The 25,440-nt window shown below is 32.1% G+C and overlaps 2 protein-coding genes across 3 annotated transcripts; one reads left to right on the top strand and one right to left on the bottom strand.

Annotated features, from left to right (window-relative positions):
* Positions 1-10,856: 10,856 nt before the first annotated feature.
* On the top strand, positions 10,857-20,361 carry LOC118056535 (putative 1-phosphatidylinositol-3-phosphate 5-kinase FAB1D). 2 transcript variants are annotated; one of them, XM_035068770.2, is made up of 13 exons: positions 10,857-11,178; positions 12,329-12,561; positions 12,670-12,703; positions 12,791-13,501; positions 13,787-13,931; positions 14,015-14,356; positions 15,069-15,884; positions 16,159-16,487; positions 16,834-16,960; positions 17,114-17,269; positions 17,497-18,993; positions 19,074-19,340; positions 19,734-20,361. In XM_035068770.2, the coding sequence occupies exons 2-13, from the start codon at positions 12,330-12,332 to the stop codon at positions 20,076-20,078; spliced, it is 5,001 nt and encodes a 1,666-aa protein (XP_034924661.1). In that variant the 5' UTR covers positions 10,857-11,178; position 12,329; the 3' UTR covers positions 20,079-20,361. The 2 variants fall into 2 exon arrangements, with proteins under 2 accessions (XP_034924661.1, XP_034924662.1); XM_035068771.2 differs by lacking the exon at positions 10,857-11,178 and adding an exon at positions 11,215-11,318.
* Positions 20,362-22,129: 1,768 nt separating this feature from the next.
* On the bottom strand, positions 22,130-25,301 carry LOC118056532 (probable arabinosyltransferase ARAD1). Its single transcript, XM_035068769.2, has 3 exons — positions 24,212-25,301; positions 23,504-23,757; positions 22,130-22,731 (listed from the first exon to the last, which is right to left on the bottom strand). Exons 1-3 carry the CDS (start codon positions 24,834-24,836, stop codon positions 22,180-22,182), a joined length of 1,431 nt encoding a protein of 476 aa, XP_034924660.1. The 5' UTR covers positions 24,837-25,301; the 3' UTR covers positions 22,130-22,179.
* Positions 25,302-25,440: the final 139 nt, after the last annotated feature.

Below are 25,440 nucleotides of genomic sequence, written 5' to 3'. Positions count from 1 at the left end.
CCATCCCTAATTTGTTGCTTAATTAATTCTCAATCATGTCTCAAATTAATTAATTTCATCAATTTGATCAATATGTTTTTTCATTTTTGATATCAGCACATCAAAATGATCCAAAAGGTACAAACCGCACTCAATTTTAACAAAAAAAAAATTGAAAATTTTCGAAAAGCAGGTCAATCAAACAGGCACTAAAGCACAATTTATAACGCCATTAAACACCTTTAATATTGTTTTGAATTTAGAGCACAACTAGTGATTAATTAAAGCTGTTAGCAGATAAGCCAACATATTAAATTAAATCAAATGCAAAGCCTCACTAAACTAGATGAATTGAAAGTGACATGTATTAACTAGATCTTGCTACATTTTCCATTATTTTTTGTTGAGGGCTAAAGTGACCCTTTTATCAAGTTGGTAGTATAAAATTATTTTTGACACCTCGTTTAATAATTTTAAATATAATGTTAAGATGAGTTTTTTTATATGATATTAAAATTTTAGTGATAAAATTGTTACAAGAGCACAAGATAATATAAATTTATACAAATTTATAAATTTAAAGTCAAAATAACCTTTACTCGAATTATTTTTCATAAAATAATATAAAATTGTTATTAAAACATCACCTAATAACTTAAATTATTACAGCGAGATAGTTTTTTTTTAGGAGTGATCATTTTCGGTTTGGTTCGGTTTTTACTTAAAAAAATCAAACCAAATTTTTTTTAAAAAAATCAAACCAAATTTTTTTTAAAAAAATCAAAACCTGTTCAAACCGACCGGTTTTAGTTCGGTTTAGTTATTTTAGAGTAAAACTCAAAAACCCAATCAATTGGCTCAGTTTTTTTCTGGTTTGGCTCGATTATTAATTTCGGTTTTGTTTTTTTATTTCGGGTTTATAAAACCAAACTGACTAGTTTTTTAAAATATTATAATAAGTTTAATCGAGTTTTTTTTTAGAATTTGTTTTTTTTTTAATTTAATTAGTTTTTTACTTATTTTTTTGCTCACATCTCATTTTTCTTGTGTCAAAATTTCTTGGGAGGATGTTGATGTGTTCTTTTGATAGTTTTACACGCTATTTTACAAGAGATTCAGAGAGAGGCTACCTAATTTTCAAGGCAGGGACGGTACCAAATACAAATGCTGGGCTTGTTCTTGGGGAACTTGTAGGGTTCTAATTGTCAACTTGAATTAGCGGTCTGTGCCAACAGAATGATAAAGACAGGGAGAATTTCCTTTTTCCTTGTCTCTTCCTCATTGGCTGCTCATAACCCACCAACAACACTTCTCTACGTTGCACTAAAAGTTAGGTTAGGAAACGAGGACCTGACATGCTCATGAAACGAGTGCTTTTTTATTCCTGGGTCATGTTGGTTTCTGAAAAATAGGTTTTAAAAAATTATTTTTTAAATTTTTTTTATATTTATTTGTTGTTAAAAAAATTAATCAATAAAAAATACTTTCCAGTCAAAAAAAAATTTAACTTGTTTCTAAAAAAATATTTTTCTGAAAAATTTAGAACAGAAAACATTTTACAGAAGTTGTAAAAAATTTAGAAATGTTATATTATTTGCTGATTATATCAAATTTGATCCTCAAACTTTTAATTGATATATATATATATATATATTTGAATATTTATTTTTCAATTTCATCTCTTAAAATTTAATTTTTATATTAACTTTGATCCTCATTTTTATCATTTTTATTTGATTTTCCCTTATCATTTTTTTATTTAAATTTTTTATCTATCAAATTTGATCCTCATTCTTTTTATTGTTACTTGTTTTATTTGAAATAATTTATGAAATGTTAATTATTATTATTTTAATTTATTCATCTTTTATTTTTTTTATTTTTTAGATTTGATCTCTATTAATTTGATTATTATTTATTATATTTGAGATAATTTATGAAATTATATTTTTTTTCAATTTCATTTTCATTCAATTTTTTAATTTGTAAGATTCTGTTCCTCATTATTTTAATAAACTTGAGAAAAATAAAACATTAATAAAGTTATTTTTCAGTTCATTTTCCATGACATAACCAAACACTTGAAAGTGTTTTCCAACTTGTTTCCATTACATTACCAAACATCAGAAAATAATTCACTTTCTCAGAATTCACTTTCCAAAAGGAAACTACTTTCTAGCAAACAAACGGAACCTTATTCAGAGCCTTTGTAAACGTGTGTCAAGCTGCATTTTTAAAAAATTTAATTTTTTATATATTTTAAATTATTTTAATGTGCTGATCTTAAAAATAATTTTATAAAAATAAAAAAATTATCATTTTGATATACTTTAAAATAAAAAACATTTTAAAAAAATAACTGTAACTACATTTTCAAATAGCCCCTGATAAAAATTAAGATTCATGGATGGCAGGCGGGTATTGATTTTCCATGTTATTCCTAGACAATTTATAGTTGGCATTTTCTAATTTTTGTTTTTATGTTTTTTAAAAAATTTTAATTTTTTTTTAAATTAATATTCTTACTGTGTTTTCATATTATTTTAAATATGATTAAAAAAATTTAAAAATATTATTTTAATATATTTTTAAATAAAAAATATTTTAAAAAATAACCGTTATCAAACACCCCCTAAAACCTTCCCGTTATAAGAACCACGTATGAATTTTAGACTGTGTTTATGAAGCAATTCTAAATAAACAAATTGAAAGGGAATGAAAGAAAAGATGGATAATGAGAAAAGTCCTTGCTGATGAACAGTACAAACTAATGAGTTTTGTCGCATTATACCAGAAAACAGTAATAGAAACTTCGCTACGAGTAAATTCCACCACCAAGAAAGTATGACCAAACGTAAAACATTAATTTTCTGCTCGCAAAATTATATTTGCGTGGCTTGAAGCCTTGGATCTCTGAGTTTGCAAGCAAATTATTTTCACCCTAATGGATATCCAAACCAACTTATACATATCTCGATTAATTTTATAGGTTTTAAAATTAATAATTATATAAATCTTCAATTGTTTTAAGATTTGTGAAACTCTAACTGATGATTTTTAAAAAAGCAAATCTAAAATTAAATTAGTTGAGCTACACTCATTAGGGTTAGATTTTTTTTTTTATTAACTTGGATATCCGAGTCAGTTTATACACATCTCAACTAATTATATAAGCTCTGAAGTTAGTAACAATATAAATCTTCAGTAATCATCATATCAACAACTATAAAACTAGATCCTAAGATTATAGAATTATACTTTTATTTGCTATTGTGCTAGCTACACTGGAAAATGTGGATATATATATATATATTCTCAAATTTCAAAGATATTTTTATTCCTATGACTTTATGGCACTTGGAAACAAACAGTTTGATATCCAATTGACCACGCTAAGCTTGTTTGAAGGTCCAGAATTCAATTTTTAATTTCTTGGTATATTAAAATAATTTGGATAATGCTCTTGGCTGTTCCATCAGAGATGATTATTGTGCATGGCACCAAATGGACGTGTTCCCATGTTGGCAATCCACGGCTAGCTAGGTTACTTGTGAGCATATTAAAATATTTTTCAAATTATAAAAATAAAAAAGCAAATCGATGACATGAATTATTTAGCCTGGAAAACGACAATTCAATCAAGCAAATGTTATATTCAACGTTAAAAAGATTATTGAGATCATGTTATTGATGTAGAAGACTTCATGTATTTATCATGAAACAATCATTTGCGTTGGCCTTTCCAAACGTGGCACAATATTATCAAGTAGTGATTGTCTAGTGTGTTTTTTTCATATGTTTTTGTTTTCTAATAATTATTTTCAAGACTCTTGATATGCTATTTAGAGAATGTTACAGTTTATTTTTTAAAATATTTGTTATTTAAAAAAATATTAAATAAATATTTTATATTTTTTTAAAAATTATTATTAATATCAATAGATTAAAATAATTAGAAAACACCAGAAAAATAATTTAAAATAAATAAATAAATAAATAAAAATTATTTTTATTTCAAAACTATTTTTAAAATAGAAAATTAAAAGCGCTCTTGATGTTATGAAACTTGTCAAAAAATCATTTTAACCTAATAACTTTAACTATTAAGTGAGGTCTTAGTATATGATTTATATTATTCGCTAATGCACTTCTTTAAGTGAAAGCCTTTGAGCTTTAAACTTGTACGGATCCATATTATCTTGTGCTTGATTTTTATCAAATAGATGGAGATGGTGGAATTCGAACTTGAAATTCACTTGATCATTAAGGTTCTGATACAATGTTAAAGAATTATTTTAATCCAATAATTTAAATTGTTAAATAAAATTTACATAATATAATTTATATTATTTTCTAATTCAAATTTATCCAAAAAAAAAAACTCGAGTTTAAAAGATTTTCCTGTGCATAACGATAGAAACTTAAAAGGAAATTCGAGGGCTCCACTTAGCAAGATTAGGGGGATTAATCAAGCTCAGTATTTACTTCCCAATCATTAGTTTAAGTATTTTTAATTTTTATTGATTGTGCCTAGGCTTAGGTTGTTAAAAAAAAACCCACCCAAATCCTTTTCAAGTAAAATTAAAATATACGGCTTGAATGATCGAAGCGGAAACCGCGCCAACAACACAGTTCTTGTCTTCATCTTACGATATAATGCAAGACTACAAATACAACTGGACATGAAGAATTTACAATCGGTAAAAAATGAAAAAAGAAAAAAAAAGAAAAAAAAATGTATTTTGAAAAAAAATTTCAAAATTTATAGTTATAATACCCTGCCCCATCTAGTATGCCATTCCAATAATTTACTAATTTAGGATCTGGTTCATGCCGGTTTAGTAAAAAAAATTCATTTTTTTGTTAAAATAATATTGTTTTAGTTTGATTTTTTTAAAAAAAACTATTTTTTTTTTTAAAAAAATTAGATTAATCTAAGTGAACTCATTTGATTCATGCCTTGAATATGGAGCTTTGTTAAAGTAACTGTTTTTAAAAAATTATAATTGTAGTTGTTTATCAAAGTGTTTTTTTTATAAAATGTATTAAAATAATATTTTTTTTTTTTAAAAAATTATTTTTGATATCAACACATCAATATGATCTAAAAATACTAAAAAAATATTAATTTAAAAAAAACAAAAAAATTAAAATTAAAATTTATTTTAAAATGTTTTTGAAATGAAAAAAATAAAAGGATTATATGTACTATAGTTTATATGGTATTGGATAAATCTACCCACCCTTGAAAATGTCAAATCAACAAAAACCGAATAGATGTGAAACAAAAGAAAATAGACCAAGAAAATAAAGTTCCCCCTCTTTCCTGGATGGTGGTCAAGTTTTGAGATATTTGTGGGTCTTCCATGGGACACAAGCCGCGTAAAATTAAAAAAAAAAAAAAGAAAAGAAATATGAATTTGAACTACAAAACCATAATTTATTCATTATTACCACCCCATCTGTCGTTGAGGGGAGGAGCCAATTTTGATACGAGGTGCCATTTTCAATGTCATTGTTATGCAATTCAAAGTTCAAACACAAAATGATGTGATCATTTGCTAAAAAAAAAAAAAAAACCCCTATTACACGTGGTTCGAAATGCTATTTCAGATAGAATAATGCTATTTTTTTTTTGGTATTAAATTTATGAAATTAATTTTCCAATCGGTGGTGAACTGGATTTTATATAGCTAATACACCATGAAAGCAAAAAAAAAATTCATTAAAAAACTAATTTTGATATTAAAAATCATTAGCTATTCCAATAGCACTACTTGTTTTGATAACCATCAATTTAATTCTTTGTTTTTTAAAAAAAAAAGTGAATGGAGAATCATTGCTTTAAAAATACCTAATAATTCCTTAATTTTTTTTTTTTTTTTTTTATTTATATAGGTGTCCGAATAAGATTGCACGTATTTTGATTAATCTTCATGGATCCTGAAATTGATGATCAGGTAAGTCTCCAGTGGCCATTAATATTAACAATAACAAGTCTTGAAAATAAAATCACAGGAAAAGCATTACATTATTTATTTTTGCTACATAATCTAAGTATAAGTGAACATTGACATAAAAAATTAGAACAAAAAATCATAGTCATCTAGGGATTAAAAAAAAATTTAAAACATTGAAAGTCGAGCAGGAAGGCAGAAGCAAAATTCATTATTCTCTTCTTTTCTTTTTTTGTTAGGTTGTTTTTGAAAGTTTGAAATTTAAGTGAAATTTACTATTGAGAGACAATCATAGCTTTACGTTTCATACACGGACCCGCCTTCGATAATCTATACTCTCCACCAATCACAGCACGCCCAATCACCGGTCACAAAAGGTTCCCCTTACACCACGGAATAAGGGGCAGTTTAGTGATTAGCCGCATCTACAATTACTCGCATGCCTCCTTCTGCCACGTGGCGAGCATGCAAAGCAATAGTTCAATCATTGGAAAGTCCGAACAAAATTGCTGATCTTGGGTTATGGCCGCCTTAACCACCAGGATCCTTACATATGGCACTAGAGATTTCCAGGGAGATATTTTATACGTGGCATATTGTTAGTGGTGGCTCTACAGTGCCGTTTCTGCAGTTGAGTTTTTTTTTTTTTAAAAACAAATCTAGTTTTTGCACCGAGATTTTTTTTTGTTCTTTTTTTGTCAAATCCATGTAGGGGAAAGGAGTCAAACGGAATTTTCAATTTTCAAAAAAAAAAAAAAAAAAACCAGGTGGTGATAAAAACCTCGTAAAATGCTCTAGATTGTCCATGTCCTGAACGACAAAGCTGTCTTTTTTCTTTTCTTTTTTCGTCTAAGACAACTGGATTTATAGTTTTTTTAAATTCATTGATCCATTTTGCATTCCTGCCCTTGATCTTTTTGTATTTTGAAACGAGCCTGCACGCCAACTTTGCTTCCTTCATTTTTAAGAGGGATTAAGAGGGAAGTTTGTTAAGATGCCTGTCTAACTGTTTGTTTTTATATTTTAAAAATATTTTAAAATAAATTTAATATTTTTATTTAAAATTAATTTAATTTTTAGTATTTTCTAATCTTTTTAATGCGCTAATATCAAAAATAATTTTTTAAAAATAAAAAATATTATTTTAATATATTTCTAAATGAAAAGAACTTTAAAAAACAACTAATAACTTTAAATCCTTGACAATCTGTTTTTTTTTTTTAATATTATTTTAATATATTTTTTGTTAAAAATTATATGCCTTGGATTGCTAATTTCATAACTTCTGTTGTCGTAATTTAAAAAAATAGACCTATAAAAAACTATAAATCATTTTTTATTGTAGTTAAGGTTTTAAAAAGGAGTTTTAAATAGAATCTATATAACATTATAATATATATTAAAAATAATATAGATTAATTAATCAAATATTTTAAAAACTACGGCAAGGATAATTTTAACCCCTTTCATCGGGTACAGAGCTATGTTGAATGGAGGATGCCATCCTCAATTCCATACTCTGCAATTCCATGAGATTTAAGAACTTCCATAACCACCTCTGCTTAAAAATGTGGCTAGCCATGTATTTTTAAAAATTTTGATTTTTAAAAAATTATTTATATATATATATATATTATAGTTTTTATATACTTATATTAAAAATAAATTTAAAAAATAAAAAACATATTGTTTATAAGTATTTTTTAATACTTTTTTTTTTTTAAATCTCTATTATAACATCAAACAAATTTTAAATAAATAAAAGCGGCAAACACAACCAATTACCATTCTGGACGAGCCAAGGGAAATGACTTCCCACGAAAAAAATACTTTAAAATTTTAATCATACGAATCCATGACCTAAACTTTGAAATAAGTTACTTCCGTTTCACCCCACAACAATTTTAAACTTTTCCATTAAAAACATTACATAAATTTCTATTTTTTTAATTAGTGTTTAAAAAATATAATAACGATTATTTTTTTAAAAAAATTTTCATTTAAATATTTTTAAATATTCTTTTAACATCAGCATATTAAAACAATAAAAAAAAATCAATAATTAATAATTTAAAATATTTTTTTTAATTAAAAAACAGGTTAAACTCATTCACATCAAATTTAAAAGTTTATTATATTTTGGTGTACCTTTCATAAAATAAAATAAAAATATATTGCCAGGTCTAACGAAGATAGAATATTGTTGAGTCTGGGAGTGAAAGCTGCACAAAAAATTTAGTATTTTCATAATATAATAGAATAAAGAGTAAAAAAAAACTTGTCTACTAAAAGACACGCAATTATTTTTTAAATTTACTAAATAAAAAGTCATTTTTTCGACCGGTGTAGCTAATAGATGCCTTTAAATCATATATTAATAATCATTTGACCTTGCTGATTAATACTATCATATAAAATACAATGAAAAATAATAAAGTTTAATAAATGCATCAGATAATGGCCAGCGTTGACTTTTGCATTTTAATCAAGTCAAATCATATGTTTTAAAGCATCCTGCGTCGAATCTCATAAATGTAAGATATTTTTTACTCAGAAGAGTTTTATTGTGTGGTTTATATAAAGGAGACGAAGGAACCCATGCCATTTATAGAAAAAACAATTATTGAATATTTAGGTCTCAGTAGAGACATCAAGAGCCTTTTTTTGGTTAAAAAAATATTTTTAATTTTTAATTTTAATTTTTATATAAGTATATCAAAATTATATAAAAAATAAACAAATATATTAATTTAAAGTTAAAAAAAACTTTAGAAATTTTGAAAGTACGATTGAATTGCAATGTCCAACAATATATTTGTATGTGTTTAATAATGCGATATAAGATATAATTTTTTTTATAAAAAAATAATTTTAAACTAAAAATATATTAAGATAATATCTTTTCAAGTTTTATATTTATTTTTATGTCATCACATCAAAATTATACCACATGAAAATATTAGTTTGATATTTTTTTAGGTGAAAACAGGTTTAAAAAGTATTTTTGATATCATTACTTAATTAATAGTCAAAAAGAAAATTTCCAATTTGTTAGTAGATAATATTTGAAAGTGTAATGAATATTGTTTTTCAGATTATTTTTTTGCTTTGAAATGCATAAAAAATATATTTTTGACATCAACACATCAAAACAAATAAAAAAAATTAAAACAAAAAAAATTTAATTCTTTTAATCCCATTTGAAATGCAATTCCATACAGCATCCTTGCCAAGATGAAAATTTTCATAATCTTTTAAGCTGGGCAATCTCTCTTTTATTAGTTGCATTATACATGAATGCCCCATAAATTTTAATGTCTAAATATTAATCCAAACTTGTACCTAGATATTGTTAATGCCTTATTATTTAATGCACAGCCTCCCCCCCCCCCCCTTCTCTCTGGGTGATTCTGTGACTGCATTTATCCAATTCAATGCTCCGAATATTTCACCCTCCCCTACTTATTTCTCTCTTTTATATGTTATAATATCTAAAACAACTTAAAACATATTAAAAAGGATATTTTCAAATACGGATGGAGTAATGATATTATAATTTATGAAAATTAAAGAATAATAATAGAAAAAATTAAAGTATATACACTCAAAAGCAGAGCATCAATGAATCATTAAAGTTTACGGTATTTGTGTACCTGCATTGAAAAATTTCACCTTTAAAGAAGAAAGAAAGAAAGAAAAAATATAAAAAAAATCCCTAACTTATAGGGAAAACCACATCCAGGTTCCCAATCTTCTCATGGATTCTCAATTATGTCCTTTCATTAAAGCTGTTATGCAGTCATGTAAAACTCAATTTTTTTTTAATCCTTTTTGAATAAAAAACCTATGAATATACTAAAATTCTCCCAACATTGATAATAGAATATATAAAAAACATAAAGACTATAAGCCTGTTATATATTGTAGCAATAATTATTTTTTAAAGTATTTTTTATTTAAAAATATATTGAAATAATTTTTTTTAAATTACAACATCTAAACAATATAAAAACATAAATTTTATTTTATTAAAAAAAAAACATTTTGAAAACTTAAAAATAAATAACTTTATCGTAACGTGGTTTATTATTAGATGAGTTGACCTATAAAAGTCAAGGATATTGAAGAACTCAATGGTTTTCTATGGAAAAATAAAAAATTAACAAGTTCCACATTATTACTTATCAATTTTGTTAATGTAAGCAGATAAAAGGATCTGATTAAAAATAAATCAACACACGAAGGACCCAATTGACACAAAAATCTGGCTGGGGAGTTTTGCAAGGTTTGACCAAAAGGAAAATGTCACATAAGTGGATACTCAATTTGACTGCTAGCTGTTTAGTTAAATTACTATTTTTTTCTCGCAGGCTTCGCAAGCTTATGATCAACAGTATAATTTTTATTTTTTATAATTTTTATTTGTCAATACATTAAAATTACTATTGAGAATCTTACTAAAAAAAACATGTTATTTTCTTAATTAACTTTTTTATTTTTTTAATAAATGTCTGGAACACAGTTGAAATCATATCTTTTAAAAATTTAATTTTTTTATTTTTTAAAATTATTTTAATGTACTAATATAAAAAATTATTTTTAAAAATAACCATGCTATATTTATAAACATCCTCTAAATTCCAAAATAGGGATGCAGCTGGTGGTTCATCATTTGGTTCTTTTATAATTTGGAAGATGCAGAAGGCACCTATTTAATTATCAAAAGTAATTCAGACAAAATGAGATGCCAAAGGACAAGAAATATTAAAACTATAAGGGCATAAATGCAAAATATATTCAAAAACATTAACTATCTTCATGTTTCTTACAAGATTCAGAAGATCTAGCCGTGTCCACAGCCTTAACTCTTCAGACAAATCTACTTCAAAAACAATACTGTAATAAAATAAATAAAAATAAAAATATCCAAAAAAGAAAAGAAAAAAAACCTGACACTGTTCACACCACCAAGGGGACCCACTTTAAATACCTTCCTTCCATTTTCTTCTCTGCTGCCCTTATTTCTCATCCTCCATTCTCCCCTCTTGTGACCCCTGCCTATTTTGGATGTGGACTTCACAACAATTCCTTTCTTTCTTCTTTACTAAAGAAGAACTTACAGATTTAAAACGTTGTGGAAGTTTTTAGTTTGGTTTAGTGTTTTTGCTTATAAAGATTGAAACTTGATCATTGAAACAAGAAACAATAACCATATCACTGTACCCTTTTGGTTTCTTTAACAGTAAGTCATGTTCTTTGCTTTTTTTATTTCATTCTTGATGGTATTTCTTATTTGGTTTTGTTTTGACTGGTTTACAAGACTAAAAAACGGTTACTTGCCTCTGAAATCTCGATTCTGCAATGGATAATGGTCTTTTAAAGGTATTATTTAGTTGCCATTTCGGGTTTTGAGTACTGATTTGGAGATTATATCCAATTCGTAGATCAACTTTCTTACTTTGTAAGTATTGTGGGGAATCGCTTTTTTAAAATTTGGCATTCAAACTTGGTGTGTTTTCTTCGAACCTTTTTGATCAGTTTTCTTGGCAGTGTTGGTGGATTTCAAGATATGAGTAATGTTTTCTGTCTTTTTGCTGATTTTGTTTAGTTTTCCAAGATTGGTGTTTTAACGAGTACTAATTGGATCCTTTATTTTCTCATTTCAATCTTGAACTTGTTTCTGATCAAGTTTCTGGTTTTGGAGTTATGCTTCAGTTTCTGAGGAACCTCTTTTGAATCTTGGTTTTATTATATTGTTACTGCAGAACTTTGAATTATTTTTTTTTAAATATTTTCAAATGTTTCCTCTACAGTTTCTGGCAATTGTAAAGAAAACATCATGTAGTAAGAACTTCACTTGGGACTGCTTGATTTAAAGGATATTTCTGCCTTTTCATTTGGTATAGAATTTGGGTTCACCCTAACAATGTGTTTTCTTCTTCCCTTCTAATTTTCCCCTCCAAGGCCCCTGATGAAGATTTTGAGTCTTTACACCCTGTTGTACGCAACCTTTTGGTTCATGTTCATGTTAGATGAGAAATTTTTCTCATAAATTTGAGATTTGGTGGAGTAAATCATGATTTTTTAGGTTTTCTACGAGACTTTGTTTTTCTATCTTGGGTATAAGAGATCTGAAATTCGTTGGTTTTTAGTTAAAGACGAGGAACAATCTATGTCTTTTTTTCTTGTTTTTCCTTTCCTTTCCTTTCTTTTTTCAATTCACGTTTTTGTTTGAACTACTCCTTTAATATTTTAAAGTGTCTTCTATCCCAGGAAAATAATTACTTATTTTGAATTCGTTAATTTTGTGATTGAACCTATAAGGTGATCGAGGTTGTACACCATTTGAAATAGACTAATCCGTTTTACTCTTTTTGGATTTGGATGTGTAGCATGTGTCATTATTGTGGTGCTGATCGGACTAAGTTGAAGGATGAAAAGAAGAAACTAGAGAATGGAGGTTGTTTAAAACTAAATGGTGAAGAGCCCATTTGGTCTTGCCGATTTTGTCGGGAAAAGCAGGAACCAGATTTGATGAACCGTGATGGTTTGAGTCATTCTATATCACCAATGATCAGTCCAACTACTACGTTGCCTAGCAGTGATAGATTTATGTCTAGCTGCAGTAAATTTCTGCCTCTCACTGTCACTCATCCTATTTATTTTTGTGATACACTAGCATCTTGTTCTATGATTCTTATGCTTTTTTTCCTTTTGCTTTCTGTTTGTTTAGGCGATCTTTATGTCGATGTAAACTCGCATGACTGGTATGTATCACATCTTTGAAATGTTGTGCAGTTACATACTACTAGATGGTTGTTATTAAAAACGATTTATCTTCTGACTTTTATTAGGGCTCATCAAGAGGAAGAAGCAGCACGCAGTGCTCAGAAGGATCTCAGTTATGGGATGAATGACCAACTGCACAACTCAAGATTGGATGCTCCTTTAAATAGAGTGGATGGATTACTTAAAGCGACAGAAAACAACTTGAAGGATAGTCATAACGGAACTGATAGAGAGACAGTGAGAGATGTAGAAATTGTGGAACTTCTTCACGGTCAAGAAGCAAAAGATAACGCTTTTGAGAAATGTGTTGGATCTTCAAACGAAGGAAATGATGTTTCTCAAATCAGTGATGAGGAAGTAGATGCGCAGGTTTGGGAGCCTCCTGAAGCAGAAGATCCAGAGGATGATTTGGATGGTAGTGTGGCTTTTATCGATGATGATGATGAGGAGTGTGGTGACGGCACAGAATGGGGTAAACCAAGTTCTTTGAGTTACTCGAGGGATGAAGGCAGTCGGAGCTTCAAGTTCAAAGAAGAAAAACAAAAGGCAATGGACGAAGTAGTTAACGTGAAATTCAAGGCTGTCGTGAGTCAACTTCTTAAGACTGCAGGTGTTGCCTCTCTAATGAGAGATGGTGAAAGTTGGGTGGATATTGTTACTTCTTTATCATGGCAAGCCGCTTCGTTTTTGAAGCCTGAAGCAATAGATCGGAAAGCAATGGATCCAGATGGCTATGTGAAAGTGAAATGCATTGCAACTGGTTCTCGTAGTGAAAGGTGATATCTCTTTGATATATTAAAGTTTATTATTCTTGTGCATTTTTTAATGCCTCAGCCTCATATAGTCTCTACGACTTATCCCCCCCCCCCCCCCCAAATATGATTGATGGAGAAAGTGGGGGAAAAAAAGGGGTGGTGGTGGTGGAGGAAAAGAAATAAAAGATGAATTTTAAAACAATAATGAGTTACCTAATTCACGCCAGTCGGCAGAGTAGCGTTAAATTTTATACGCCTTCCAGTCCTTGAGTAAGTTTTTTCATTTTTGTTTGTATTTTCTTGCAGTGAAGTAGTGAAAGGCTTGGTCTTTAAAAAGCGTGCTGCTCACAAGCACATGCCCACTAAGTACAAGAACCCAAGGTTGTTGCTGATCCAAGGTGTGCTTGGTCAGTCTTCAAGTGGATTGTCATCGTTTCATTCAATGGAGCAGGTATTTGATCCATATCTATACACCTATTTGTTTTGATCACATATATATGCTCGTATTTGTTTTGATCATTTTCTCATAAACAGGAAAAGGATAATCTGAGGGCTCTCATTGAGACCATAGAAATGTGCCATCCAAATGTAGTTTTAGTAGAAAAATCTGTTTCTCGTGATGTCCAAGAGTGCATCCTAGCAAAAGGAATGACACTGGTCTATGACATGAAGCTCCATCGTCTAGAAAGAATTGCTCGCTGTACTGGTTCGCCAATTTTATTATCTGATGCTTTAATGAATCAGAAGTTAAAGCAATGCGATTCCTTTCATATTGAGAGATTTGTTGAGGAACATGTTGCAGTATGTGAAGGAGGAAAGAAGCCAAGGAAGACATTGATGTTCATCGAGGGCTGTCCAACATGTCTGGGCTGTACAGTGAGTCTATAATCCTTCGCTTCTTATTTACTTTCCCCCCTAATTCTCTGTTGTGGAGTGTGCACACATGCATCATTTTTAGCACCAGGAGTGTCTGCATGGAAATGAACCCTCAGTTGCTTTCTCCTTCTTTCTCAGATACATGAACATGTATGTGCTTTTGTAGATCTGGCTGGTCAATTGAAATCTTTCACCTGACCTTTCTGACATGGTCATAATGATACGTGAATGTTGGCTTTGCAGTTATGTATTATCTTGCAGGCATTATATAATGGTTTTCTCTGATCAACCTCTGAATGCTATCTATTCTCAAGTCTTAAGAGTTCGACCTAATCATGGAAGCTATCTAAGTTTAAACATGAGTTATTATAGTTATTTGTGTTTAGTTTTGTACACGAAATTTTATGTGGTAAACTGGTGATGCATCAGTAAAACTTGGAAGTCAATAGCTGCATAATACTTTAAACATAATCACATTTTTCTAGTGCAACATTGCATTCTTTGCTGCGGAAAGAGAAGTTTCTCTTCACACGTGTATGCTATATTTTATGCAGCTCATCAAGTGCTTTATTGCTTTCAATCCTGGATGATATATGTTTCTCTTCTGTATTTAAGAGGCTTCTGAAAATCTGATCATTACCACTCAGAATATTTTCTGTTCTTCCTTTGAATGTGAAGCAACCATAATTACGTGTACAATATAATTGTGCAGATTTTGTTGAAAGGAAGTCATAGTGACGAGTTGAAGAGGGTTAAATATGTGGTCCAATTTGCTGTAATCATGGCATATCACTTGATTCTTGAGACATCGTTTCTTGTTGATTGGAAGGCAATGTTCTCTTCAGAAATATTTGGTGGAGTAGTTAATAACTCATCAATAGATCAGCACTCTTCTGCTTTAGAAACTAGGATTCCTTGTGCTGAGGAGTCTACAACTGAAACTGGTTCATCTATCATTGATATTCCCATTTCTAATGAATTTCATGAAGAAGGTTCCCACAATATAAACATAGGATTAGAGGGATATGATCCTGCAGTTTTTTCTGGATTTTCCTCTCTTTCAGCCTCTCTGAAGAAAGTTATGGGGGACAGCTTTCCTCTTGTCTCCTCTTCTCCTTATGGGTCCTTGTCTAATTACTTTGGCTTCAATGGACAAGAAACTAATGGTCAAATCATGGAAGAGGTTCCAGTTTTAAAAACTTTGGAAGCTTCTGACCCTCGTGATATGGAAGGTAAAAAGGATTCTGACGAAGAGAAGTCTGCCAATGATGGACAACCTCAATCTTTGTCACCTTACTCTGTAGCCACTCTGGACAGCGGAAATGATGTTGGAGATAAAGAAGATCAAATCCAAAGTAAGGGTGATGCCAATGCAGTGTTGGATTCTCAGAGTATTTTGGTTTTGATGTCTAGACGGAATGTCTTGAGAGGGATTATATGTGAGCAAAGCCATTTTTCTCATATAATGTTCTACAGGAATTTTGATGTTCCCCTTGGAAAGTTTCTTCGGGATAATTTACTCAATCAGGTTATTTCAAATCTCTATTTATCAGGGAATATTATATTCTATGTTGTTATCATCTGGATGTAGTTCTAGATTGGCCATAACTTAAGGGAATTAAAAAATATTTCTTATTGAAGGACTTTTGTTATCTTTTTAGAATTAGGTTTATCCTTTTGCTGACCTAAGTGTCCATCATGTCTACAGCATGGTAGAATGTAATTGGTCCTCAACTGTTTTCTAGATTTAGATTGTAATGTTTTGAAGTTTGCATTGATAGAAAAACTGCTGCATTTTGCAGAGAAGCCAGTGCAACACTTGCGGTGAGTTGCCTGAGGCTCACTTTTACCATTATGCTCATCATAATAAGCAGTTGACAATACGAGTTAAAAGGCTTTTCAAGACTTTGCCTGGAGAAGGTGAAGGAAAACTTTGGATGTGGATTCACTGTGGTAAATGTAAACATGAAAGCAGATTACCAAAATCTACTAAACGAGTCTTGATTTCAACTGCTGCGCGTAGTCTGTCTTTTGGAAAATTCTTGGAGTTAAGCTTTTCTCACCAATTTTCATCTGGTAGCTTGTTCAGCTGTGGCCATTCGCTTGAGAGAGACTTCCTCTACTTCTTTGGGTATGGGATATAAAATCCCGTCCTCTTTAAATTATTGAATTTGTTGTATTGAGTAAGATTGTGCAAATAATCTCTATTTTCATGAAAAAGTGATAAAATGTGTCCAGAGAGGAATTCCCTGGCCTTGAGCTCACATTTCTTACCTAGCCAGAGGATGGATGCTCTAGGATTTTTCTGGAATATTTTGGTCAGATTTTTTCTTTAAGGGACCATGTTTACTTTTTGAGGAACTTCGATGTAGATTAAGTTAATTAACTGGTGTCTGCATTTCCATTCTCTACATACGTGCGAAATCTTATATTTACTTTTTGTGCTTTATCATTCATGGTATACGTGTATTTTGCAGATTGGGTCCAATGGCAGCAATGTTTAAATACTCTCCAGTGGCAACTTATAATGTGTCTCTCCCACCCCAGAAGCTGGAGTTCTATCATTCAATAACACTTGATGGCCTCAAGAAAGAATTTCATGCTGTATGGGTCCCTCTGATCCTATCTTCTTTTTGATGTTTGATGATGCGTTGATGTTTCTCTACAAATGTTGGAAGATATTTGTCTTCCACACTCTCTTTTAGGATATCTTGAATTACTGTGAAGTGGAATTGATTTTTCTGTTGTTTTTTCAAGGTTTATTCAAAGGGGATGCTGATCTTCAATGGGGTTGGTGAGGCGTTGAAGAATTTAAGATCTCGATTTTCAGGTTCAGTTCTGAACCTTCAAGGTTCATTGAAAGAATTCTCTGATATTGAAGATATGTTGAAGCAGGAGAGTTCTGAGTTTGAGGTTAGTTTTTGTACGTTTTTTGTCATTTACCTCTTCCTAGGTTCATGCACGCGAGTGTATATTAGTTGCAATTTTACAAGGAACTCTTATTGCAATGACATGACATGGTGGTTTTCACAATTTCATGTTACACCTATACTTGTGTATTTCATTAAGTGCTTTGTTTCAGTTCATGGTTGCTAAGCGTTTCCTTTTTCCTATGGTTGCACTGCTGTAAACAAAATCAGTTAAACATTCAGAATGCAGTTGCTAAGAATGGTGACGAGGCTGTTTACAAGCTTCTTAGTTTGAATCGGTTATCGTGGGAGCTTCTTCTTGAATCATGCATTTGGGAAAGACGCCTGCATTCATTGCTCTTCCCTGATACTTTGATGTTAGTAACTGGTGCCAGTAAGAAAGAATTGCAGGAACAGTTTGAGTCGCAGATGACCAACACTGCTGATGGAAAAATCCAGTGGATTGATAGTACTTTGGGAAGCAGTGATGAAGTTTCTGACAACAGTGGCAATTTAAGGGACATGCTCAGTACAACTGTTGAGGCAAGTGAATTTTCAATCAAAGAAATTCCAGTTGATGATCATGTTCATGAATTTAGGAAGCAGGATAATCTGTACACCTCATCTGCTGTGGCTGAGGATATTGAGAGGTCAAGAGTGAGTGGTCTGAGCCAGAACAGATTTATCAACCAAGAACTATCTGTGAAACCCAGTGGCTCTGCCCACCAGCATTCTGATGATGGAAATTGCCAAGCAGACTATTTATCTGATGTACAAGTTGAAAGAACCATTCCAATTACTACAAGTATAGGGAGCAGTGATTCTTTTGTTGATTCTGATTCAATTAAAAAGGGTACGTCTGCACGTTCTTTGGCATCCAGCTTAGAGAACTCAAATGGATGGTTCTGGATGCCATTTCCAGAAATCCGACAGATCTACATGAAGGATCTTCAGAGAGGTTTCATGCCAAAATTTCAGCCTATCAGTAGCAATATTCAGGAACACATGTCTGCAGCCCATCAGCTAATCACCGAGGAATGCTGGAGGCTGCACATCCCTCTTGGAACTGATAATTATATGGTGAAAGATTATGATGATGAACTCTCTAGCATAATTGCCTGTGCACTGGCATTTTTGAAAGGTCAACCTATTTCAACAGAGCTTTACAATGAGGATGATAGGAAAGAGGGGGGCATGTCTTTTAAATCAACTGATAGTTTAGACATACTGACTCGAATTCCTACAATGATCTCCCCACATTGGTCCTTTAATGGTTCTGATTCAGATTCTGTCCATTCTATGCTAAACATTTCTTCAGACGAGTCGCGCTTGTCCAGTTTTGATGGGCTGAATTTGTTGGAATCACTTGTTCGTCCAGAAAATCTTAGCCCTGAAGTCGCTTTTGGGCGGTCAAAATCACTTGGAAAGGGTAAATACTCAGTAATTTGTCTATACGCGAAGCAGTTCCATGATCTTCGGAATCGATGCTGTCCATCTGAACTTGATTATATTGCTTCCTTAAGTCGCTGTAAGAATTGGGATGCAAAAGGTGGAAAGAGCAAATCCTTTTTTGCAAAGACACTTGATGACAGATTTATTATAAAGGAAATCAAGAAGACAGAATTTGAGTCATTTGTGAAGTTTGCTCCACATTATTTCAAATACATGAACGAGTCATTTGAGTTAGGAAACCAAACTTGCCTTGCAAAAGTTCTGGGGATTTATCAGGTTTGGTTTCTTGATTTCATAACTTTTTATCCTTTTAGCTTTGTTCTTCAAAACTTAATTATTTCCATGCAATTTTTCAGGTGATCCTTAGACAGACAAAAAGCGGGAAAGAGATGAAGCATGATCTAATGGTCATGGAGAATCTTACCTTTGGTCGAAACATTACTCGCCAGTATGATCTTAAGGGAGCTTTACATGCTAGATACAATTCAGCAGCTGATGGTTCAGGAGATGTTCTTTTGGATCAAAACTTTGTTGATGACATGAATTCCTCTCCACTGTATGTCAGTAATACAGCAAAGCGTCTCCTGGAACGGGCTGTTTGGAATGACACAACTTTTCTTAACGTGAGTGTTGACATCAATTCTCTCTACTAATTAAACAGATAGCCATAACCAGATATCTTCAACCTGATTTAATTTCTGGATCATTATTTAAATTTTCTAGATAATAGGAAGTTGATGTACAAGCCAGATACTTGCTAATGTAGAAGCAGCGCTGCTTGTGGTCCCTCCTGCCCTCTTTGTATTGCTTGGCCTGCAGTGCACCCTTTCTCTTCGCTTTGATCAATATGCTAAATGTTTTTAGCTAGCTCTTGATTCTCTGCCTTTTTTTTTAATTACAATTCATAATTACTATTTGTGCTGATAATTACAAATCTTAATGTTATTTTTCATGTTAATTTTTCAAAATGCTCTATAGGATATGTTGTCTGACACATTTCTTGTTTGTTTTTGCAGTCAATCAATGTAATGGATTATTCTTTACTGGTCGGAGTAGACACCCAGCGACGAGTGCTTGTGTGTGGGATTATTGATTATCTCAGGCAGTATACCTGGGACAAGCAGCTGGAAACTTGGGTGAAATCTTCCCTTGTTCCTAAAAATCTGTTGCCAACTGTTATATCTCCTAGAGAGTACAAAAAGAGGTTCAGAAAGTTCATGACTGCTCACTTCTTGAGTGTCCCGGATAACTGGTGCTCACAGAGTTCCTCTAACCCTTGTGAACTTTGTGGCACCAGAGATGATGATTCATCCCAATCCACGTCCCGAAAACAAGGAGGGCAGAATGGGCTTACTCATTAGTTTCAACATCTGGTTCATGATTCTTTGAAATTTGTTTTTGGCCAGTTCATTTTACTGTACATAGATGTCACAGCTATATAGCCAACCCTATAATATTAGCCCATTTTTAGCAAATTTATGGGGATAGTTTTGTTTCTACAGGTCTGTCAATGTCACTCTATAGCAAAATGCTTGTAATTCTGTGAATGTATTGAGAAAATTGTAGAGAGCCATGAACTGATTATTTCAAATGAATCCAAAAAAGAAAACAAAATGCAGCTGTTGTTAGTAGCTGTCTTGCATCTGCTGATGTTCATTGTATGTTTATTTTGAACACATAGCCTTCTTATTCCTGTTTCCATACGACACACGAAAGGCTCTCTTGGCCCCTTCAACCGAGGCAGGAAGAAATCGAAGCTGGCATACCAAGACGAACAGTTTCCTTTGCTCCCCACATATCATGTGGTATTCTAACTGCTAGGAAGCGGTGCTTAGGAAGATGATTAACGCTAGCAGTAAGTGTTTTGTCTCTGTTGCTTCCCTCCGAGAGAAGGATTGGGATTTTTTTCCTTGTCTCTTTTACATCACGTTAAACTATGCTAATTAAGGACTTGTGTTTTCCTATTTATTTAGTTAAGGTACCTAGTTTCCTATAGAGTGCTTGTCTTTTTCATATTCGAGTGAGGTTTAGAGTTCTATATAAACAGATAGCAGCAAGCTCTGTTACCACTCAAAAAATCAGCAAGATTTTCTCTCCAAAGTTTTTCTTTGCCAAGTTTCGATTCCAACTACGGCTTGATTTGGCTATGGTTTAACTCTCGCCAAGTGCAATGGCTTCGGAAGTGGTGGACACCTCTTATTTTTCCTCATCTTCTAATGTTCCGTACATCATAGTTTAGTTTAAAATTCATGTTTAATTCTTAATAATCTTTCATTTTTTTAAAAAAACTTTTCATATTGGTGAATGTTTAATCTTACATCATGATAAATAGTTAGTTATGTTAATAATAATAGTGAGTATTTTTAAAAATAATAAATAATCTCCAGTTATGGTTAACTTCAAAGAATAAAACTTCCTGATGAATCTCGTTACCTGCATCTAATCAACGCAGTCCTAGGTGGCACTGCTACAATCCTTGCCTTTACCATTTTGGCTCCTCTTCCGACCACCGACGGCATATGCACATCCTTAAATCGCCGGCTGATGAGTGTCTTGTGGGCCCTTTCGGCCTCCTCCTGTGTCGTTTTCACGTTCACTGATAGCTTTCGTACTTCAACCGGTAGGCTGTATTACGGGATGGCAACATTCAGAGGGATATGGACGTTCAATGGAGGTAGGAAGAAACCAAGCGTGCAGTCTGGTTATAACTGGATGCTGTGCGGTGTTACTATCAATGCTTAGGAAAGTGATCACTACCGTTCCTTTTTGTGGTTAGTGTTTTGCTTGTGTTGAAAAAAACCAATTTTGTTAGATAAATAGATTCTACTTTTTATATTAAACCCTATATATAATTACATTTTAAATTTTAATTTTATAAAAGTTAAAATAATCTATTCTTCACCTTTCATTTATTTGTAAAAATTTATCTTAAAATAATGTTAACTAAACATATATTTTTTTAAAAAAAATATTTTTCATAAACCTAATTTTAACAGAAAATGCGTTATATTCTAGATGCATTCTAGATGCTAGGCATTCTCTTTTCTTTTCAGAAACCTGGAAAGTACTCTATATGTTCACAAAAAAAAAAAAAAAAAAAAAACCCTCCTATACCACCATGCATGTAAGCCGATTTCACGATTTCATGTCCCACTGAGTTCAAATTTTTAGAGGGATTCTTAAACTACATAGCAATATCAATGGCCACTGAAGGCAGTGTGGGAGCAAATACTGGAATTCACACATGTAATGAACAGACAATTGAACTGTAAAGTTTAACCAGGATAGAAAAGAAGAAAGAGTAGACAAAATGGCAAATTTCAGTAAAGTGCGCTGTTTGAGGATATTTTAACAAGCCTGAAATTTACAAATATCGAATCATGGGGAAAGGAATGAGCATGAAATTAACTCTTTATAGAATAATGCATGGTGTCAAAAGCTATTAGAATTACTTGATTTGGTTCAGGTACAATGGCAACGCATAGGAACTGATACACCAGGTGGTTTTCTTCTCTCTCGAACAACAGCTTCCTTAATCGCAGGCAATTTTTGAAGTACCTTTTTCCATATGTGATTCACTGCACCATCTGGAGAAATAGGACCAATACCACCGGGATGACCATTATCATACTGAAATATCGGTTGAACCTTAGCCATATTTCTACGGAATTCATTCCTCTGTTTCACAGAAATGCTTCTGAGACGATCCACCAGCCATCTGGGCTTCAAGGCATCATCAACTGCAACAAAAACTGTGAATTCTGTGTAATCTATCATGCCTTCAAATGGCAGCTCAATGTTGTCACTTACAACAACAGGTATACATAGGCTTTGGATGGCATCGAATAGCCGGCAAGAAGAGGGGGTGTCCCCAGCTGGGTGCAAACAGAATTCTGACGATCTCATCCCTCTAATGGACTGCTCCCTCCCAGTAGCATTAGGGAATCCTTCTTCAATGATAACTCCTGGCTCATTAACCAGCAAGTCCCACAATTTTTCTCGAACTATGCCTCCCTGTCAATGATAATATTAGCAACATCAAAAAAATAATCATGCACTACTGTAATGCATTCAGATATACTTGATTGATATGAGATTGAAGTTAGCCCCAAGAAACTCTTCTGAACAACCTTGTATAAAATAATACAGCTTCAAGCGATCACCAATAAAATAGAAAACAAACCAGAGGGACCTGCCCCCAGGGCCCTCCAAAGACACCATTCTCATACACAAGGTTAGAAGTCCATATTAATTTCTCCCAGAGGATTGCACAATCTACGAAGTTAAAAGAGAGAAGAATGAACAGGGGTCCAATGAAGAGCTTTAATTTCCATTGCACAAGTTAAAAAAAAACCAAACCTGAGAAAAGATAAAAAGAAATGATGATTAGCTGCTGAGTTATCACACGAAAAATGGTCCTTTGGTGTATGTGGCGCCAAAGCAAAGCTTGATTACTTGAATCTTTGACAAATTAAATAGGGGGAAAACATGAAAAATAGGATTACTATAAGTTACTTTGTTCCATTTTTTTTTTTTTGGTTTTAAGCACATCTATGAGGAAAACAGGAAACTGAAACAAATACAAATAATGCAATAGAAACATCCAGTAGGGTGTAAAAAGTATGACACAAGAACTTAAGCATGTTATTGCAAACACAGAAATTGGCTCTTCATCCAATACAAATAAAAAGTTTTGACAGGTCAAAATAAATGCCAAGCCAAATGACCATATCATGTTCGATACTTGAAAAAAAACAATGTAATAGTTTTTCGATTGAATACTAACCCGGTGCCTATGTTTGGCTCCTTTAAAATAAAGAAGGGTGCTGCGTTTCTTGTTCTCTGATAACTGCAATCTAGGAAGTAGATGTGTGTATGGAACAATCACATCTTTCAGCAGTGAGACTTGGGTATGCTGTATCATATCTGACGAACTACCATTCGATGACTTTGAGTCAAGCTTATACCACCCACCAAAGTCTACCACCAGTAGAACAGCTGGGGCTATCTCAGCTCTTAAATGCCACATCGCAACTGGGTCTGCCAAAGAATGCTTCAAGTTTTAACATAACCTGACAATCCAGAGACTTAATCATAAGCTGCTAAAGTATGCATAGCACTTCTACTTGCTTCATTATTTGTTATGGCTAAAGCATCATTATATTTATCAACCTTGTTGCAATGACAATAATGTCATACATATGAGATCAACTGAAACCAACATAAACAACCACTTCAAACTCACTAGCAAAGTAGCCCGCTGCCAAACAACTCAGACCGCAAACCAAACCAGCAAACCCCACAAAAAACCCAGATATGAAGTTGCATTTTCCGAATACATATAACCACTGACTAAAGCAATCGGATCATACTCAAGAACTAAAACCAACATGAAATACCAATGAATAAAACCCAACAACATAGAGAACATCAAAACAACTCTAAAGCCAAAAACAACAAAAGCCCGTTTTCTCAAATAAATAAGAAACATTACCTGTAAGAACAAAGACATGATCTTTCCCGCCAGATCGCTTCCAAGCATCCGAATTTCTCACAATATCCACCACTTGCTTCTGCCTTCTATAATCCTCATTCCCTTCTTTTCTCCTAAAATTTCCCTTTCCTTTTGCAAGCTCCATTTCAGCACTCAGTGTAGCAAAAAAGGGCACGAAAACAACATCAGCTTGATTAAAATCAAACACCCTTTTAGCAAAAGATTGAAACTTTAAGTTCTCTGGTGTCATTAAGTCACCAGTGATCCAGTACTCAGCACTGTACTGCTTAATCAAAGGATTCTCAGGGTAATCAGGAAATTTTTGGTTCTTGGTGGGTTTGGGTCGGATCTGATGATCTGGGTCGGAGCTAATACGGGTATCAGGTATAGAGGAGGACCAGTATTGGTCAAGGAGGCCGTAGTTGAGAGATCTAGGGAGGTCAGCTACATAGACTTTGATGGAATTTTGAGAGGTTTGGAGGGTGGCTTGGGGATTAGGGAAAGATGGGTTTTTGTTGTAGAGGAAGAAGAGGGAGAAGCAGAGGAAAGAAAGGGTAGTGAAAGCGAGGAAGAGAGTTGGGATTGAGCATGGAAGTGTGGTGGTTGTGGTCTTTGGTGGCGGCATTTTGTCCGGCAATTTTGTTTTCTGCTTTGTTAGAGTTGGTTTTTGCAGGGGTGGTGGAGTTTTCCAGATTTGGGGAAGAAGGGTAATGTGGTCATTTGAATTTCAATATTTTTTGCTTTTTTTAATTCAATTTTCTTATGATATAGGAGGATGACTTTTATTTGTTAGAGATACTTAATAGCCGTTTGGTTACGAGGTTACGTTTATATTTTAAATAAAACACAGATTCAACCTGTTTGATAAAAAAAAAAAAAAAATTATTATTTATGAGTCTCTATCGTATTTTTGTGTCGATATACAAGGTAAAGAAAAGTAAGCAAATGCTGCTTCCTCGAACAGTATAGCATGTTTTACTGTTCATGTTAATTAATTAGCATGAACAGTTTCATGTAAATATTGTAACCAGCTTTATTGTTCCGAGGTTTTAATTCAAAGCTTAAAATACATTGAAATAAGTCCAATCTAGTAAAAAAAAAATAAAAAATAGCATGTTTTACTGTTCATGTTAATTAATTAGCATGAACAGTTTCATGTAAATATTGTACCCAGCTTTATTGTTCGATTTTAATTCAAAGCTTAAAATACATTGAAATAAGTCCAATCT

This window comes from Populus alba, chromosome 19 (assembly GCF_005239225.2).
Source record: "Populus alba chromosome 19, ASM523922v2, whole genome shotgun sequence".
NCBI lineage: Eukaryota > Viridiplantae > Streptophyta > Magnoliopsida > Malpighiales > Salicaceae > Populus > Populus alba.
The sequence above is the reverse complement of the archived record's forward strand: the minus strand, read 5'-3'. Positions and strand labels throughout refer to the sequence as shown.

Bases quoted from the DNA above. Each gene is read 5' to 3' on its own strand.
- LOC118056532 (XM_035068769.2), bottom strand. From the start codon at position 24,836: ATGCCGCCACCAAAGACCACAACCACCACACTTCCATGCTCAATCCCA. The intron at 23,758-24,211 runs GTAATGTTTCTT...ATTCTTTGGCAG, and splicing joins TCATGTCTTTGTTCTTACAG to ACCCAGTTGCGATGTGGCAT. The intron at 22,732-23,503 runs GTTAGTATTCAA...TATCATTGACAG, and splicing joins GAGCCAAACATAGGCACCGG to GGAGGCATAGTTCGAGAAAA.
- LOC118056535 (XM_035068770.2), top strand. From the start codon at position 12,330: ATGTGTCATTATTGTGGTGCTGATCGGACTAAGTTGAAGGATGAAAAG. The intron at 12,704-12,790 runs GTATGTATCACA...GACTTTTATTAG, and splicing joins GATGTAAACTCGCATGACTG to GGCTCATCAAGAGGAAGAAG. The intron at 19,341-19,733 runs GTGAGTGTTGAC...TTGTTTTTGCAG, and splicing joins ATGACACAACTTTTCTTAAC to TCAATCAATGTAATGGATTA.